General features: G+C 49.6%; 1 protein-coding gene across 3 annotated transcripts; it reads left to right on the top strand.

The window, feature by feature from the left end:
• The first annotated feature begins 4,810 nt into the window (after positions 1–4,810).
• Positions 4,811–18,900, top strand: LOC116946535 (collectin-10-like). 3 transcript variants are annotated; one of them, XM_032961511.2, is made up of 8 exons: positions 4,813–5,321; positions 5,463–5,563; positions 6,456–6,581; positions 7,627–7,698; positions 8,925–8,996; positions 11,507–11,560; positions 12,616–12,711; positions 15,107–18,900. In XM_032961511.2, the coding sequence occupies exons 3-8, from the start codon at positions 6,458–6,460 to the stop codon at positions 15,535–15,537; spliced, it is 849 nt and encodes a 282-aa protein (XP_032817402.1). In that variant the 5' UTR covers positions 4,813–5,321; positions 5,463–5,563; positions 6,456–6,457; the 3' UTR covers positions 15,538–18,900. The 3 variants fall into 3 exon arrangements, with proteins under 3 accessions (XP_032817403.1, XP_032817402.1, XP_075926234.1); XM_032961512.2 differs by lacking the exon at positions 5,463–5,563 and having other exon boundaries at positions 4,811–5,321; XM_076070119.1 differs by lacking the exon at positions 4,813–5,321 and having other exon boundaries at positions 5,341–5,563.
• Positions 18,901–19,833: the final 933 nt, after the last annotated feature.

The raw sequence follows: 19,833 nt of genomic DNA, 5'->3' as shown, positions 1-19,833 counted from the left end.
GTGGCTGGTCCAAAAAATACAAATGAGGAAGAATCTTTGGGGCTTCCGCCAACTGAGAAAGTAAATGAGCAATGAAGCGTGCATATTAGAAGTAATAAAATGTTAAAATATTTGTTTTATTATAGAAATGTTACCCTGGTTACATTTGCCATTTCCCAACACAGACCGGCTCACCGAATGGCCCACCGGGCATTTGGATGGCTCGTCAAGTGGCCCACCAGGCATTTGGATTGCACGTTGAGTGGCCCACCGGGCATTTGGATGGCTCGTCAAATGGCCCACCGGGCATTTGGATGGCTCGTCAAGTGGCCCACCGGGCATTTGGATGGCTCGTCAAGTGGCCCACCAGGCATTTAGATGGCTCGTCAAGTGGCCCACCAGGCATTTGGATGGCTCGTCAAGTGGCCCACCAGGCATTCACACTGTGGACTGCTGCCCTATGGCCAATGAGGGCTTGCTCTGAAAAGTCCACTGGGATTCATTGTCTCTTTTGGGAGGAAGACTTGGCCACGTGCCCTGTATGTGCAATGCATTCTTTATGAGATTACGTTTAGAATCGCATACCTTGTGCCAGTGTTGGGTTCAGGGAGCGGGAGAGCAGGGGGGGAGGGGCAATTACTTTCATAGAGACCCTGATAATTGCTGTTTTATTGATATTCAGCAGAGACAATGCATCACATGATATCCCTTATTTATGTACGGCCCTGTTTTCAAAAGCTTGAAATCACGAGTTTCTAGATCTGCATCTGTCTTGTGTATGGCCGATAACACACACACGCAAAGTATAAACACATGCAGTACAACACCAACAGCAAACCAGTACGGCCTGGAAGCGTATTATTGAATAATACACATTACATTTTGATTTAAAGAATTACTAATCTACAACTCATTACTAATCATAACCAATGACTGATTACTAATCGATTAGATAATTACAATACCCCCCCCTCCGCCTCTAATCACTGCACCTGATATGAGTTAAGTGATGACGTCACCCTGCTGCTGCTCTATATAAAACCGGGAGCAAGCGAGGGCTTTACCATTCTGGCGAATTGCCCGATGATGCTGGATGTATTTACCAGCGAAACGTCGTACTCAAACTGTAAATGTGGATTCACTCTTCAACACACCGATGGGCTAAAGTAGTGAATTATTTGTCTTTTTGTCAACGTGACACTATTTTTTGCTGATTGGCCGTGTCGGGTGGTGGAGGGTTACGACACATTTATAAATAAACGCGATCTAACCCACAAAAAAACCTTTATTATGAGCAAACCAAGTTATACACCAGTCTCACATACTGTGCACTCTGATAATCGAGAGCCTTTATAAAGTATTCCTACATCAGGCGAGAATGTCCCTCTATCCTTCTGGAAAGTATCCCAAGCGTAGCGGCCGTAGCAGCTGCTGTTCCCGCACTGCGGATCTGCAGGCTTTCCCAAGGGGCAGAAGTTTTTGGCAGATTCCATTTCCGTAGAATTATATTCTCCAACCCGTCGTGACCATGAACAATTGTTGGGGATTACGACGCACAACGATTTCGGTGATGGGCGGAGCGGTGGCTCAGTGGTTGTGTCACTGCTCACGAGTTCCGTGCGCGATTCACCAGGTGCTTTCCCCGTGGAGGGCGGATCACAAGCTCAATGTAACACAGCAATCACTTTTATATGATTATACAGTGTTCATACATTCGTGTCTTCTTTTGCTACGCTATACGTTGCCGGCAATGCGATGAGCAATATAAACGCAGCTGCAGAGTACGCTACGCGGTGAACGGGGAGCGTGCCGTGGGGCTGTGGTTCACTCGGATAGCAATCCACAAGTCGCAGGGTTCGATCTCCCCGGCGTGGCAAGTTGTAACGATGGCGAGAGTTTCATAAACATCCCCTCACTTCTGTCCACCCAGAAATATACAGGCGCACCTCTTATAGCGCCGTTTCGTTATAACGCTCTTTGTCCTGAACGAAGACTCCTGCGTGGATCAGCCCCCATGTATGGAAGAACGTCGGCGTGATGTTGCCCGTAGGGTCGTGTCTTTGTATGCACCGTGTGTGTACGTTGAACTTCTTTCGCACCGTACGTAGCCAACCGTGCTCATCGGAGGTGGTCTTGTGGAACTTGAGTCGAGGTGTCTATTGCGTCGAGTCTGCTCACGGTCGATCCAACAGCCACGTAGAGTATCGATTCATCGATGGTTAATCAGTGCATCGATTCATTGGCGATCCATTGATCGAGTAATTCCATTGTTTAGTGCTGTACAGCTTGCCGCGGATCGTGTGTCCACGGCAGACGGCGGTTAATTCTGCGCAAGGTCTGACCGAATGCACTGGTGAATACATAACTTGTTGTATTTTTTCATGTCATCATAAAAAATCACAAGATGCTTTTATAGATATATCATGTGTACAGTATAATTATTAAGATTATTAACCCATACCCCAATGAAGCCCTCTGATATAGCTCATTGGTAAAAAGAAAACAAGTCGGGAACGCATCTCCATTAGAATCACGTTATAATTACCTCCTATAGCGCTGTTTCGTATAGCGCTTCATTTGACCAATAACGGCATCCTGAGTGATATAGGAGGTATGCCTGTCCATGGGTACATGAAAGTCGATCGTGGGGTAAAGCGTGGGTATCTCCCACCTCTTCCATGACGTCTGGCCCGCATGAAGGAGTCGGTTAAATACCTTCTAGAAAAAGGAAGCTCTCTGGAGCCCCTTCGAGTGAGAAAGCAATTGCAGGGCTGCCGGCTGCTTCCGTAACCCGGGGGTTTTCATCCTTCGTCACGTGGTGCCCTCTGTACCGTTACCCCAGGGCCAATCCACCCAGAGCTGCGTGGCACAGCCTCCTAGCTGCAGAAGATGAAGATGCTTTGCCGGCGGCTGGCAGATTTAGCATCAATTGTCCGGCAGTACTGTTAAACTAACTATATTTTATGTGACTAGGTAAGGTCCATTTGAGCTATATAGCTCTTTTTTTCAGAAGTGACCTGGCTATCAGAAATAACTCAAAACGCGTGATGCTGATTCTAAATTTGGAGGGAAAACCCGTAGGCCCCGGAGGAAAATCCACGTGACCACAGGGAGAAAAAATGACCTGAAAACTTCAAATACACAGGCGTGAAAATGGCTTGGGTAGGCCTTCATCCACAAGTGGATTGGTCATGGTTAATGATGATGATGGACCTTGTTTTGGGGAAATTTAAAGCAGCCAAATAACTCGAAACGCGCGATGTTGATTCTAAATCTTGACTTAAAGCTTTCGTGACTGCAGGAATTCATATTCTTTGAGTCTTTGGGTAAAGCCACGTAGATAGAAAAAATAATAAAAATATCACGACGTTTCAGTTTCATTTATTTGGTATAGCCCTGTGAGCCATTCGGCTCTTGAATCGGGTGCAACCACAACAAACAAAAACATGAACAAGAAAACATCTCAAAGTGACTATGTGCAAACAGAAAAATCCAGGAAGAAACAGCAAAATCTTCTTCCAGAAAAAAGCACCGTACACCAATGCTGTGTGCAAAAATCCCAGTGGGACGCAAGTCAAACAACAACAACAACAACCACAAGACAACCTAGACCAAACCCATCAGTATAACTCCGCACTACAACAAACAAACATAGCCAAACCAAAAAACGCCTGTGAAATCACCAAAAATAAAGCCATAAAAGCAATGTAACAGTGATCATAGGAACTGTGACCGAATTTTCACAATAAACGACATAAACAACATGTTCCACCAAACCCTGCAGCCATAGCTGGCTGCATGCGTCACTCCACAACAGCAGGAGCATCAGTCGGAGTATCAACATTCTTCAATGCACCTTTAAAGATCAGCACACTAAATCAAAACAACAAGATCATACATTTTGATTTAAAGCTTTCGTGACTGCAGGGATTCATATTCTTGGTTCTTTCGGTAAAGTCACGTAGAAGGGAAACAATAAAAAAAATATATAAAACAATGTATGTTTTTTATTGTTTCCCTTCTACGTGACTTTACCGAAAGAACCAAGAATAACAAGATCATACTTGGCAGCGGTCATCCGGAGCGAAACACCCGACCTCAGGTCACTGAATAGCAGTGACAGCTAGGGGTGTACAACTCCTCCAGAGTAGTTTTGAGTGAAGATCTCATAGGTTTCGATCAGATGCTTGTGTTGCGATCGAAACGTAGTGATGCTTTATTTATTATTTTTTTCTATCTACGTGGCTTTACCGAAAGACCCAAAGAATATGATTCTAAATCTGTTTAAGGTGCAACAGGTGGTTCACTTACCCCCCTCAGCAGCCATGCCGACGGGTCTGCCCATGTAATTTGTAACGGATTCCAATGACAACGCAAAATCGAAAATTGTGATCGGACTGTCAGGCTATGCATAACTGCATGCTGCTGTAATTGTAACGGAACTCCGCTAATCCACCCACCCACAGCTCTGCTTCAGTGCCCATGAGCAGCAACAGCAGCGACACGGGGGGAGGAGACCCTGCGGGGCTGAGAGAAAGACGGCGAGTGGGGGTGGCAGCGCTGCGAACCCGGCCACCCGAGTTCGATTCCCGCCCACGGCCACCGACTCGTCCGCTGACGATTATATCCGAACCGGTTCCTGGGCCTCCCCCTAGGTCGACTCGGCCTCAAATGAATACCTGGTTGCGGCGCTTCGTAAGCAATCGCCACTGGGGAGATACAAAGGCGGCCTGTGCGTGGTGCTGGTCACCCACCCCCTTTCGTGTGCCGTTGCCGGCCTTCATAGGTGCTCGCTAACGGCACTTGCCCCTACAGTCTGTGTAAGGCTACACGGGCGATCTTTGTCTTTGTCTCGCTAATAGCACTTGCCCTAAGTCTTTTGAAGGCTATGCGGGGGATCTTTGTATTTGTCTCGCGAACAGCACTCTGCCCGAAGACTTTGTAAGGCTAGACGGGGGATCTTTGTCTTTCACTCACAATACTTGCCCGAGGTATGTTGAAGGCTACACGGGGGATCTTTGTCTTTGTGCCTCTCACAGGGAGCGTGGCCACCCCTTTTGCTCGCCCCCCTCTCGCCATTCGCGCCCCCCCCCCTCGTGTGAATTCCCGGCAGCCTCCAGAGTTAAGGCACTTAGCCCCCCTCCCCCCCTAATCGTTGTAACTGCCGCTCCGGGCGATCGAAGGAGCGACTCTGCGGCGTTGGCATCAATCTCCCCCCCCCCTTCCGTTGTTGCGACGACCCTTTAGAGACAGACAGCCCACAGGGCAGGCAGCGATCGTGCCGCCGACTGCAACGGGGCAGGCGATTCGCTTCGCCCTACAACAATTGACCAGCAGCAGCGGTGAGTAGTTCAGCAGGGATGGTGGTGGTGTGGTGGTGGTGGTGGTGTGGCGGTCCTACACGCAGATGGGGCAAAGTTGGAAAACAGCTCGCTCGGTACGTCGTGTCGCCCGCCTCTGCTGTTGCCGCTGAACGCAAGCAGCTGTCAAGGGGCTCTTATAAACATCGCGTGACACGGACCGCATGGCAGTTCCAGCGGCCGCGCGCTCCGCTGCGAACCGAGATTCGTCCCTGGCTGTGACGGTACGTGGAATTCCCGGTGCACCATCCGCGGACAACCTCTTCGGCGTGAACGTCTCGTTCGGTGTCTCGCCTTTGTGTGTCTCGTTGCCCTCGTCACGGTTGATGTGATGGTCGTCGTCGTGATGAGGAGGAGGAGGACGTGCGCGCCTGTGTGTGTGTGAGCGAGCGAGTGTGTGTGTGTGTGCGCGACAGAGAGAAAGCGAGGAGTGGTGGTGCAGCGGTTAGCGCTATACGCTGAACCGCTACGAACCCGGCGGGCCGAGTTCGATTCCGCTCACTGGCCAACACCAGTGTCCATTATCCGAACTGGTCGTGGGTCTCCTCCGCTAGGGTCGACTCAGCCTCAAATGAGTACCTGGTGCGGTGATGTAAACATCGCCACTGGGGAGATAAAGGCGGTCGGGCGTGGTTGCTGGCCACCCACCCCCTCGTGTGCCGTGCCGGCCTTCATAGGCGCTTGCTAACAGCACTTGCCACAACAGTCTGTGAAGGCTACACGGTGGATCTTTGTCTTTGTGAGAGAGAGTGAAAACGGCTCCGTCGTGTTCCCTCGGCTATTCTTTTGTCTGCAGGGTTCATGCACGACAGTTTTTGTTTACGATATTTCTAACACCCCCCCCAACCCCTTCCAAAGGAGCACACTATTATTTAACTCGAATTCACAACATTTTGGCACTCGCTCACTGTGTGTAAATGTCAAAGATTGCAATGCAAAGTCGGTGTGACGCTTGCGACTTGAAGGAGAAAACAAGAAGGGACATCGGGACGACAGAAACAAACACACGCACAGACACACACACATACCAGCCCTCTGTGTTTACTCTGCTGCTGCCTCCTCGTGCGTGTTTTCGATGCTGCCAGCGAGTTTTTTTTTCGCGTCCGTTACGCCAAGGCATGGAGTCTGGATGGCTGCTGCTGCTCCTTCCTCTGGGCCTTTGTTCCACGGAATCACCCAGCCGCTCCTCCTCCTCTTCCTCCTCCGCCTGCCTGAGCTCCTTCATGCTGCCCGGACCCAACGGTAACCACCGCCACCCAGGACCACGGCTAGCTCACTCTCCGACGCCTACGGCTGGGTCAATGGCAACTTAAAGGACTCCCCGTATCACCACCACCCCCACAGCCCCAAACGTTTGAAAGCGACGCGAAAGGCTTCGGGTTGAAGCCAAATGAATCGTCGCTGAATGCGCGCGGTTCGCAACTTGCGCTGCCGCGGTTAAAGGTCCGCGCCTCTTTCTGTCTCCTCGGCCGCGCGTTCATTGAGTCGGCGTCCGTCTATGTGGTGTTTTTTTCTCTTGCCGCAGTCTCTGTGACTGTGAAATGAGTCGTTCACTTAGACCTCTACGACGACATCCTCACACCCACTGCCCCCCCCACCCCGCGTGCCTCACCATAAATTGAGATCCCCCGCCCCCCATTCGGGCGGTGCCCCCCCACGCTCCCCCCCCATCTCCTTCAGGAGGGGCGCCTGGGCCAACCGACCTCAACCCGCCACTCCCCAGCCCCTGGGACGGCTGTGGCGCTCACACCGCCACGGGGAGACCCGCCTTGTTGCGGAGAGCGGCTTCGGGGACCCCATCCAGACGCCCTCCGTATACCTTAACACTTGGGGGAATTGCCCATCCTAGGGTGACTCTGAAGGAGGCGCTGAGCACGCTGTAGAGTGTGTGGGGAGCGGCTGCGTAGCGCTCGCGAACCCACCGGCGACCCGAGTTAGATTCCCGCTCGCTGCGAACGACGGTGGCGACAATCTGAACCGCTCTCGGGCCTCCTCTAGGACGACTCGGCCTCAAATGAGGACCCGGTGCGGTGTGTAAACATCGCCACTGGGGAGACAAAGGCGGCCGGGTGTGGTGCCTGCCACCCATCCGCTCGGCCTTCATAGGTGCTACTCGCTAACAGCACTTGGCTCAACAGTCTGTTCAGCTAATGGGGGGGGGGGGGGGGGAGGTGGCGATCTTTGGTAAACGATACATGATTTTGCAAGGCATATTATACAGTGTTCACGTGAAGCCCTGCAATGATCACCGTGCGACCGGCAACTGTCGTCTTTGTTTTGTTCGCAGGAGACCAAGGGGAAAAAGGAGAAAAGGGAGAGCAGGGGCTGAACGGGGAGCAGGGAGCTGTGGGAGAGAGAGGTAACAGAGGGCCCAAAACTAAAAAAAACCCTGAGCCATGGTGTTGGCTCCGTGGCTCACAGGTCACAGCGCTGAGCTGCCACTGCCGAGATCCTGGGTTAGAATCAAGGTGCATGTACTCGCAGTAGGCTCTCGATTATACGCGTGCGCTATATCCGCAACTCGTGGATTTTCCCTTAAGCCCAAATCAATAATCTAAATAAAAAAGTTATACATTGTTATTTCTGGAAATATGTATTACAAGTCACGTGCTTAAACCGAACAAATATGTGCTCCAGTGAATCCGAAACCCACGTGATCGCCTTCTGCACTACAGTAGTTGCATATCTTTACAACAGTGGATGGATTTTGATTGATGTAAATTTGCGTGGCTCTGCTGCTGTCCACTTAGTGGGCAGTCTTCTGCGCGGAAACAGGAAAGTGTCATCACTGAGCACGCGCGTCTCTCGGTCGATCGTTAATATTCGTGCTACATCGAAATTGTTGTTGTGTTCATGAACAAACTCAATATTAGTGATTTTTGTAAGGTTGTAAATGCTTGGCTCTCCAACACACCGGTGTGCTGTACTAGTAACGAAGTGGCACGTTCTGCTTACGTGACAAACCTTACTAGTTGGCTGTGTCGGGTCGTGGCGGGTTTAACGACACATTTATATATTTACGATCTAACCCAAAAAACCTGTATCATGGTTGATATTGGTCGCGAAAGCCTTGCTACGTGTTAAACTGACTAAGTTTGATTGTCCGCTTAATTTTGGCTCAAATTGATTTGGTTAAATGATATGCCGCACCACGTGACTGCCATGTGGCAACTATAGCTCTCATATGCAGAGCAGGTGGACAGTGGCTTCCGTCTACTGTGAGGGCTCTCAGGGGTAGCTTCGTGACGTCCACTTCCTCGGACCATTCTCTTATTCTCTAACAGTGGGATGTGCTGCTCTGTGAGCGATCTGAACGGATTATTAATTTGTCTCATGGCAAGATGCTCCTCGCCAAAGCAGGATCAAATTGGGGGATGGCGGGGGGGGGGAGTAAATAACAAAAAAAACCTTTTATTATATCAAATGGAGTTATGCGAATGCGTTCATCTTTGCATCTCTTGCATGGTTGTTTTTAGTTATATTTTATAATCGCGAAGTGTTGAATGCCGATCAAAGATCACCGTGGGCAAAAAAAAAAGAAACACGCCTTGAGTTGTGAAAATAATTGTGATAACGTGTTTGCAGGTTTTGCAGGTGAAAAGGGCTCCAAAGGAATCATGGGACCGTATGGCAAAATCGGCGCAGTCGGAGAAAAAGGTGAAACTCCTCCGTTCTATCGGAGCCTTTCCCCGCCACGTGAATTATCTCCATTAAGTTGTGTGAATAATTATCACCATCAAGTTGTATGAATTACCTCCATAAAGTTGGAATGAATGATCTCCATCAAGTTGGAATTAATTATCACCATCAAGTTGGAATTATTTATTTCCATCAAGTTGAAATGAACTATCTCTATCAAATTTTGACTTAAAACTTTCGGTAAAGTCACTTTCGGTAAAGTCACATAGATGGAAAAAATAATAACAATAAAATAATAAAAATTAAAATAAAGTGAATTAAAATAATAATTAAAATATCACAAAGTTTCGATCGCAACACAAGCAATCGTCATCAGAAGAAAAACAAGTCTTGATTTTTTCTTCACTTTACTTTCATTTTTATGAATTTTATTGTTATTTTTTTCTAATGTACGTGACTTTACCGAAAGAACTATTTAATATCTCTATCAAGTTGTGACGAGGGCATCCAGCAGGCTGATGTGGTCCACCATGACCACCTTCTGAAGGTTCAGCACAGATTCACGCACCATGAAAGTAACACACCTCCTCAACTGCTTTTGTCCCAGACACGGTAACTTCGTGGTTCAGATTCAGTGGAATTTTATTTTGTATTCAACCTCATACCTATCCTGTACATAGGTATATTACATGTTTATTGTTACCAATGCTTCTTATTCATTGGCATAAAACGCATTCAAAGATCAACAGAACCATCATAATTTTAAAACTTTAAACAAGCCACAGTGCAATGTAGCGCATGAAATGTTTAACGTCTTTCGCACCGTACTTAGCCAAGTTTATTAAAGCTGTGCAGTCGACTGTCATATAGTTCAACACAATCCCGGTGGCACATGTCGGAACAAATCAATTCCGGACTCCCGAATAGAGATGACAATGTCCGGATGGTCCATGTCACATCCTGGGACAGGTGGCAACCCCCTATGTAACACGTGTTGTATCGGTACGTGTTGAATCGGTACGTCCTGAACAGACGATCTCGATGCACCGAAGACTCCCTTATACAGCATACAAAGGAACAACAGTTTCAAAGTGAAATGCACCAATGCCTAAGCGTATTCAGTTTTTAGCTGAAGCAGGGGTCGGTAAAGCTGTGGCTCCAGGGGCCACCGCATGCTGCAGTGTGGCCTCTTGAAATTAAAAACAAAAAAAGTCTCCTCTTGTTATTTTGGTTGCCGACCCCTGACCATGGGAGTCCAGTTCACCATGGAAGTCCAGTTGACCAAGGGATTCCAGTTCACCATGGGAGTCCAGTTCACCATGGGAGTCCAGTTCACCATGGGAGTCCAGTTCACCATGGGAGTCCAGTTCACCATGGGAGTCCAGTTATCCATTGGAGTCCAGTTCACCATGGGAGTCCAGTTTAGCATGGGAGTCCAGTTCACCATGGAAGTCCAGTTCACCATGGGAGTCCAGTTCACCATGGGCAGTTGTTAGCAACCTGCGGCTCCGGGCCACCACTCGGATCTTTGTGGACTGCTTCCCCGTGACGTCATTCCACGCGCATTGCGGCTCTCGAAATATTGAGGTTTCTTTTTTACCGAATTTTTTTATATGGCTCTTGTTATTTTGTTTTGGCGACCCCCCTGTCGATAAATACACGGCGTTGATCGGAGATGAAGAGCCCCGTTAGCTCCGTGGCCCTGCCTGCCACGAGGTGGCGCCACAAGGCTGGGGCCGCTGTGCGCACCCACAGGCGGCAGACGAGGACGAGGAGAGGTCACGCAGAGGTCAAAGCATCTCCCAGCCAACACGCAGTTTGCAATGTCTGCATGTGTTGGACTTCTTTCGCACCATACGTTAATCGGAGGTGCGGGAGAAGGACAACAAACGGAACGCAAGAAGCAGCTCTGTTGAAATGAGTTTGTCAATGTAGGTGCTTTAAAAGTGGATAGCTCCAGTGGCTTTCTAATATCGGAAGAGCGTTCCAGACGGCCGCAGAAGCGCATATGAAAGTGCGCGATGCTGTGACCGTCTTTGTTCGATGGCCAGCAGAAAGGTGCTGCTGTGGCGAGGATGACCGAAGTTCGCGTGATGGTTTATGCTGCTTGACGAGATCAGCGAGGTATTGTGGTTGATTTGTGGTAAGCACTTTGCGTGTCGTGAGTGTGACATTACAATAATGTTTTCGTTCAGCAACCGGAAGCCGATGCAGCCTGGCAAGCACTGTGGGGAGTCCAATAATGTGGTGGTTAGCGCCCTGCACTACGAACCCGGCCACCCGAGTTCCATTTCCGCTCACTGGCCCTGAACCGGTCCTGGACTTTCCCGAGGTCGACTCAGCCTCAAATGAGTACCCGGTGCGGTGTGTAAACGTCGCCACTAGGGAGACAAAGGCGACAGGGCGTGGTGGTGCCGCTGGCCAACGACCTCCTCGTGTGCCGTGCCGGCCTTCAGAGGTGCTACTCGCTGACAGCACTTGCCCCAGCAGTCTGTTAAGGCTACCCTGTGGAACTTTGTCTTCGTCAGGCGTCAAAGGAGAGCTGGGTGGCGAGGGACCAATCGGGCCAGTAGGCGACCCAGGTGAGAGAGAAGCGCACCCTGACACTAAGCGACGTGCACCACACTGGCTAACAGCACAACGGGAGCTTCTTACTTCCAGCAGAGATCAGAATCTGTATTTATACTAGAGGAATCCGATGAGCTATAAAGCTCTTTTCCACAGATGTCCAGTTGGGGCGGGTCAGAAAGTTACAACAACAAACAGTGCGACAACAAGACAGGCGTGCAAAATTATAGGAAAGGTAAACAAATAATAATAATAATAAAATATATTTGTATTTCACCAGGTAATGACCACTGAGCTATGTGGAAATCTATAGCAGCCAAATAGCCCAAATAATCTAAACTCATGACATGACCAGCCAGGTGGCTCAGCCGGTGTGAGCGAGCAGCTCGCAAAATTGTAAGGATGTGAGTTGGCATCCCAGTGAGGGGTTGACTCAGCCCAGGGGTCAGGAACCTTGTGGCGCTGGAGACACGTGCAGCTCTTTCAGGAATGGCTTCGTTACGTCATTTACTAAGGGCCCACCGTCTCGTATTCACCACAAGCATTGGCGGCTCTTGAAATATTGAGGTTTTTTTAATGTACCAAATTCGATCAATAAAAGGCTCTTCTTGTTATTTTTGCTTGCCGACCCCTGACTCAGCCCAAAAAGTACTGGCCATCTCTGAACAAGAGCTTTATAGCTCATATGATTCCTCCAGTATAAAATAAATATTCAAGTTCTGATCCCTCTGGTGTCAATAATATGAGAACCAGTTTGAGGAAAAATCACGAGAGTGGTTTTCCAGAAAGAGACGTTCCTGCCATGGGAATGTGGAATTCCAACCGCTGACTCGGTGCTATAAACAGGAGACGAGCACTCGCAACTGATGTGAGCTGCAGCCGGGAATCAAACCCAGGTGGCCGTTGTTCATAGTGAGTGCAGTGCACCAGCCACTGCAGCAATGTTCCACACTGGTTTGTGTAACCAGCCATTAAACCAGCACTAAGCCTATTGCACCACTGCATTGGTCAGAGTGGTGTGCTCTCTGCCCAAGGTAACTGAATCAATGAGATGAATGTTTCGTTGCAGGCTCCCATTGCGAATGTGGCCACCTGCGGAGGACTGTGGGAGAGCTGGACATCGTCATCTCGCAGCTAAAAAACGAGGTTCAGCTGATGAAGAATGGTGAGGTGGCACACCTCGTGACCGGTGATCCATTACACGTGGGTGTCCATGCTGCGAGCGCGTGTCTCGTGGGTGAGGTGTGGTGGTGCAGCGGTTAGCGCGCCGCGCTACAAGCCCGGCCACCCAAGATTGACTCCCGCTCACAGCCAACATATCGGTGACAGATAACTGAACTTGTTCGAGGGCCCCCTCGAGTTAACAACTCGCCACGGTTTGCGAGATGTTAACCACCTCACCTGGTATCCAGGAGGTCGTGGGTTCGATCCCGGTCCTGACCCCGACGCCTGTATATTTGGAGTTTGCATGTTCTCCCCGTGGTCGCGTGGATTTTTGTCCGGGTCCTTTTTTCCCCCTCCACATTTAGAAACATGATTTGAGAGTATTTGGCTGCTATAAACTTTGACACAATAAGCCACTTTTGTTGAGCTATCATTTGTGGCTGGGTCGCTTCTGAAAAAGAGCTATCTAGCTCAGTGGGCCTTAGCTGGAAAAATAACAAGCCAGCGAAAAAAGAACAAGTTGAGTTTTAGTTTATAGTTGAGTTTTAGTTTATATTCTTGGTTCATTCGGTAAAGTCACGTTGAAGGGAAACAATAAAGTAATAAAATATATAAAACAATAAAATTCTCACGACGTTTCGACTGTAACACAAACAGTCATCATCAGGTGTGAAAACCAATAGCAAGAAACATTTGAAAGAAGTGGCGGTTTGTATTTATTTATTTTTAAACGTTAGCACCACGGATAGGGATTTGACAGTTTGTTTAGAAGGACGAGTCCATCTATGTTCGGAAAAGAGGAGGGGGGAGACGAAAAATTAATGTATGCTGTCTGAAAGCCACCGTAAGCGTCAACAATCAATTAAGACCCGAAATGGTTTATCAAATCCTTCCAATGATTGCTAAGCCAGAATCCATCTTCTCGGTTGAAATTGTCTCCGTGTTTGTATATGCGGATAGCCTCATGGACCAAGAATATGAATCACTGCAGTCACGAAAGCTTTAAATCAAAATTTCAGTTCATAGTTCGGCTTCTTTCAGGGAACCCACAGTTTCCCCGTGGTCCTCCAACCCCGCGGGCTGGGTGTGCGTGATGCGCATCCTCACCTTCCCCCGCGAGGGTGGAGAGTGCCCACGTCTCCAAATCTGCCAACACTCATGCACACGTGCAGCCGTTTTCTCAATCCACCGCCCGATGACAGTCTCCCGACGGCGCACGTGAGGCTTTTTGGTGGTTCATTCACCATGGCTCACCGCGGCGGTGAGCACGGAGTGCCAAAGGGGTGTGGCGAGGACCGGTTTCAGATATCGCTCACCACGATGGGAATCGCACTCGGTTCAGCGGGTTCATCTCGCAGCGCAATGATCGCTGTGCCAGCGCACAGTGAAATCAGTCGGGTGGAAGATAATTTTATATAAAAAATAATTTCATAATTTTTTAAGCGTTGTTTATTTTGCCATGGGAGTCTGCAACAATGTGTACTCCGAGCAGAATAATCCCCCGACTGGTTGGGCAGTGAATTCAAAATCACCGAGGCTGGCTCTGCGTATTCAGTGGAGATCAACTCGACAGCACTCGCAATTTTTTTTTATTGCTTGCACTGTTGAATTTTTTGCAAGTGTACGTGTTATTTGAGCTTGTGTGTGGAGAGCTGTGCCTGTTGGAGGTGGGTAGCACAGTGGTTAGGGCACTGCACTGCAAACCTGGCTACACGAGTTAGATTTCTGGCCACGGCTAACATCAGATGACAATTGATATCTGCACTGCTGCTGGTCCTGCCCAGCCTCAAGTGAGTTGCTGGCGCGTTGTGTAACCGGCCGTGGTGTTACCCACGTCACCCGCATGCTCGCGTGCCGTGCCCACCTTCACAGGTGCCCGCTAACCGCGCTCGCCCCACCAGCCTGTGGAGGCTACACGGGAAGCTCTTCGCCTTTGCGTTTTTACAGCAGGCGTACAGAGGCCATGGTCCAGAACATCCACTGCTCACTTTCCTAATTCGCTGCCAAGCATTTTACTGGCAGCTTCAGGCTTCGTTGAGCTATCATTTGTGATAGCCTCTCAGCGGCTTTTGGCTAGCCATCGAAAAGAGACGGCCGCCGCATCGCGCGCTTCCAGACGCGTTTTTTGCGGCCGTCTGGAATGCTCTTCTGATATTCGGAAGCAACTAGAGCTATGCACTTTTAAGACTAGATCGAAAACCCATTTTGTCGAGAACTGCTTTTCGTGTTTAGCTTGTTGTCCTTCCCCCGCCACGTCTGATCAGCGCGGCCGGCTACGTACGCGCGGTGCGAAAAAAAGTTCAGCGTGCGGTACGCACGCACGCACGCACGCATACCCACGCACGCACGCCCGTGAACGCAATTTAACAACAAAAAACCAACCGCGTTGCACGCAGTGGTGGGCGTCTCCGAGCTGGGTCAGAAGAGTTACATCGTCGTCAAGGAGGGCAAGAGCCACGCGGACGCGGCGAGCGACTGCCAGCACCGAGGCGGCACGCTGGCCATGCCCAAGGACAAGGCCACCAACGACATGCTCGCCTCCTTCCTCTCCCACCGCGGCGTCGGCGCGGCCTACATCGGCGTGCGCGACGCGCGGAACGCGCCGGACGCGGGCGAGGGCCCGCCGCTGGCGCCGCGGCGCTTCGCGTACGTGGACGGCGGCGCGCTGGCGGGCGGGCTGGCGCGCTGGCGCACGGGCGAGCCCAACGACTCGGGCGGAGCGGAGGGCTGCGTGGAGCTGACCGCCGCCGCGGGCGAGTGGAACGACGTGGACTGCGCGGCGCCGGCGTACTTCGTGTGCGAGTTCGAGCGCGCCGCCGCCGAGTAGCCGCGGGGTCGCCACGCGCGGTTGGGGGGTGGGGGGGGCGGGGGTCTCGGTGTGCCGGGCTGTGCCGGGCTGTGCCAGGGGCTCGGCGGGTGTCGGTGGCACGGAGGGGACGCGCCCCAGCGGCTGGCGTCCCAACCCTCGCGTTCATCGCCCTTCCCCCGCGCCTCCGGTTAGCGCGGTTGGCTACGTATGGTGCGGAAGAGGTTCAAACGTACGTTTCGCGGACGCACGGGGGTGACAGGGACGACCTGAGGCTTGGAGCTGTGACTGCGATCGCGTGATGCCACTTTCCTTTAAGCCAATTTGAAGATGAGATAAAATAAACAAACTTCGATTTGATCTCAGCACGTCCAATAACGGCCTTGCACACAGTTTGTAAACCGTGTTAAATTTGGCATATCATTTCAGGAATGCTTTGAAGTTTGAATGTAAACTTAACGCGCAATGAGACTTTAAAATTGTGGTGTCAACGTGGAATATTGTTGCCGCGACATGACCAGTTGCTGCCATCACAGCGCTGCGAATTTTGCATTGCAATTCATTTGAAGTCTTAGCTCGCAATTTATTTACCGAAGAAATTTACCGTCGAGCTGGGCGTCTCGTGTACCAGGAACGCTTCCAATTTAAAGTGGTTTACAAAGATCGAGGTGCCATCCTCACGCGCGCGGGAGAACGGACATTCCGGTCATGGCCTCAAGCCCAGCCAAGCCGTGACAATGCTACCAGGTGTGAGGCCACGCCTTCGGGCATAATGAGATGGCGTCTGTGAAAAAAAGGAGCGTCGTGGCTCATCGGATTTCTCCACGGGGTAAGTCGAGATTGCCTCTGTCCGATAAGAGATTCCGATGGCGGAAACAAAAATCATCGGTGGCTTAAGTGATGTTTTATGTGCCGGACTAACCCCACGCTACGGCCACAGAGCAGCCACGCCCTGCTCTCATGCCACACGAGAGTGCCATGGATGGGGATTTCGAGCTCCATGAATACCTTTCTCCATTGTGTGGTTTGAAATAAAATTTGGCCATTCTCAGTCCACAAATGATTGCGGGGGCTTCCATTCTCCACGTTTGGTCATGGATATTTGTACGATTATTTTGTTTAACCAAACTTCACCACTCCAAGTCTTTACTGGTTGATGAAGGTGGGAGAGGGCAGAACTCGTTTTAATATTGCTTACCGCTGATGTTAGCCCTGGCCCGGAATCAAACTTGGGTCGCCGGGTTCATAGCGGAGCGTGCTAATCACTGTGCCACCACTCCTCCCTGTGTCTACCTTCAAAGGTACACATTTTTAAATAAAGCACCTGATTGGTTTGCTCAGTGGCCAATCAGAAGCAGGAATTCAGCTCGGTTACCCTCCACTGTTCCTTGTATATGATTCCACCCCCACCTGTTGCCAGGCGTGGGTGTTAAAACAAGTATATGTCTCCGTATCTTTCGCCGTCGTGACGTGAGGCGAAGAATCCCTTGGGAAATGTTACAGAGCATCGCGATCGCCGTGTGTGTGCAGCCCTGCAAGACATTTTGAAGGATCCTCTTCGAAAACGTCCTTCAAAATAACCCCTGTCTTTATAACATAGAGGGCACACCTTCCCACACAATCTGCTGTGAGAATGGTGAATATTGGGTTGACTTTCACATGACAGTCAGACATATTTTAACTCTCAAAGCTGGAACATAGCCAAATTGAGAGTCCAAACTTTAACGTGACGTGTTGCTGTGCTGAGACCATCACCTCACTCCACTAAGGGACCCAGTTTGACCAGGCGGGTGGCTGGTGCCCGGATCTAAACTGAGGCATCGGTGGCGATGGCTCAGCGCTCTGACTCCTTCGCCGCCTGATAAGGTGGGGGTCTTCGTGCTAATTTCACAACTGGGCGTGGGCATGGTCTGATGGTCACCACGGGACACAGCTGTCGACGAGCGAGCTAGCAGTGGAGATGCCTGAGCGCTGACTATTGTGCCAAGGGACGTCACGGTGGCGAGATGTTAATTACCTCGCCTGGTACGCAGGGGGTCGTGGCTTCGATCTCTATCCTGACGCCTGCTGCTGTATATTTGGAGTTTGCGTGTCTCTCTCTCTCTCTCTCCGTGGTCGCGTGGATTTTTCTCCGGGTCCTCCGGTTTTTTTTTCCCTCCAGATTTAATAAAAACGCGTTGAGAGTATTTGGCTGCTATAAACTTACACACGATAAGCCACTTCGTTGAGCTGTCATTAGTGGCCAGGTCGCTTCTGATACAAAAAGATCTGTATAGCTCAGTGGGGCCTTACCTGGTAAAATAAACATAACACGTCAATCGACTATAGTTGATTGAGCACCCGCGATCACCACCAGAGGGCATGGCGACCCCTCTCAACGTGCTCATCGCGAATGAAGTCGGCACTTGGAGAGAGAAAAAACGACTTTGAATCGACATGTAAACTCGTAAATAATGTGAAGTTGTCTTAGGCACGCGCCCCACGATGCTCCTGTTGCTCTGGACGAACGGGAGATGATTTCCAGCTGTTGTTGTTGTTGTTCTTATTCTCCTCCTCCTCTTCCTCATGTTTCTAACAAAAATGGTTTTCTGAAAATCATAAAATCCGCCTTAGTTGATGAGTGTCGATATATGAAAAAAATAATTACCAGAAGAGACCACGTGCTAGCACGTGACTCGTGTATCCAGAGACTATTCTATAGCCGCATACCAGTAGTATTCACTCGCCGCATCATAGCACCCTTCACATTAGTTTGCTCTCGTAGTACTGTATATAGACAAAAGCATCGCTAATAATATCTGATGGAAGCTATACATTTGTGAATACCTGAATATGCAACACGGAACATGCCCACTGAAATGTGGTTGCCATTTTCTTGATTTGGCAACTTGCATTGGAATGGGAAACGGATGCAGCACGTTAGGAATACATTACAAATGCGCATTGAGAGAGACGAGTCTTAACAATTATCCACTTAGTAGCAATAGAATGTCAGGAGTTAATAAAATAAAATGTACAAAAATATATATTTTTAAATAAACGAATTGAGCACGTAATGATGGGCTGCTATTAATGCGTGGAAATGAGCAAGACGTGTCTGGGATTATAGTTAGAGCAGTCGTGAAATACAACATTTCCCAATTCACAAACATTGCAAAACTCAAGAGCATCACTCCAACCTGAAAATGTTGTGATGTTCTCCAAAACCGTTGTCAGCGTAAGAAGTCTGCGATTATTTTGCAGTGTGTGGAGACCCCGCTGTCAAAATGGGCTTTGTCAAAACTATGCTGTCAATAAAATAGCGTTTATGCAAAATGACACTTTCAAATATTGTACTTTGTCTCCACGCAGAAAACAATAATAAACGTGAATATTTTAACATCATGAAGGTTGTATGTGTGCATCTGTTGAAGCACTTTGCATATATGTGTGTTGGCGGTTGTGGGGAGCGGTAGTGTAGCGGTTAATGCTCTGCACTACGAACCCGGCGACCCGAATTCGATTCCCGATCATGGCCAACACCAGTGATGACTATCTAAACCGGTCCTGGGCCTCCACTAGGTCAACTCAGCCTCAAATGAGTATCTGGTGCGATGTGTAAATATCAGCATTGGGGAGTCAAAGGCGGTTTTGGGCGTGGTGCTGGCCACCCACCACCTCGTGTGCCGTTCTGGCCTTCATAGGTGCTACTCACTAACAGCACTTGCCCCTACAGTCTGTAAAGGCCGAATGTCTCTCCATGGTGGCCATGCTGCTGCTTTATGTATAGAGAGCGCTTGTGGAATCCATGGATGAAAGCTCCTACTGATGCTACTATTACTGATGGTAATCATGTATATATATTGAACCACTTTCGCACCGTACGTAGCCAACCCTGCTAATCGGAGGTGTGGGGGAAGGACAACATACTAAATACAAGAGCAGTTCTAAATAAATTAGTTTTCAATCGAGATTTAAAAGTGCGTAGCTCCAGTGGCTTCCTAATATCGGAAGGAAGAGCGTTCCAGACGGCCGCAGAAGCGCATCTGAACGCGCACGATGCAGTGACCGTCTTTGTTCGATGGCGATTATACGATGATGATGATGATGCTACTGATAGCCTGTGAGTGATTATTAAGAGGTGCATACTGTGAACCCTCTTTTCTATAGATCCCATGACGACGCCAATAAGGCCGTTATTACAGGCAGGAATGATCCGTGCCAGTGTGATCAGGAAGAGGAAATAGCAATGGGTGGGACACACAGTTCAAGGCGGAGGAGGACAGAGTTATTGAGTGGCATCCAGAGGCCGTCAAAATCATCATCATCATCATCATA

This window comes from Petromyzon marinus, chromosome 27 (genome assembly GCF_048934315.1).
Source record: "Petromyzon marinus isolate PM22_M1 ecotype Great Lakes invasive population chromosome 27, UKy_Petmar_22M1.pri1.0, whole genome shotgun sequence".
NCBI lineage: Eukaryota > Metazoa > Chordata > Hyperoartia > Petromyzontiformes > Petromyzontidae > Petromyzon > Petromyzon marinus.
This window is presented reverse-complemented; position numbering and strand designations above follow the sequence as displayed.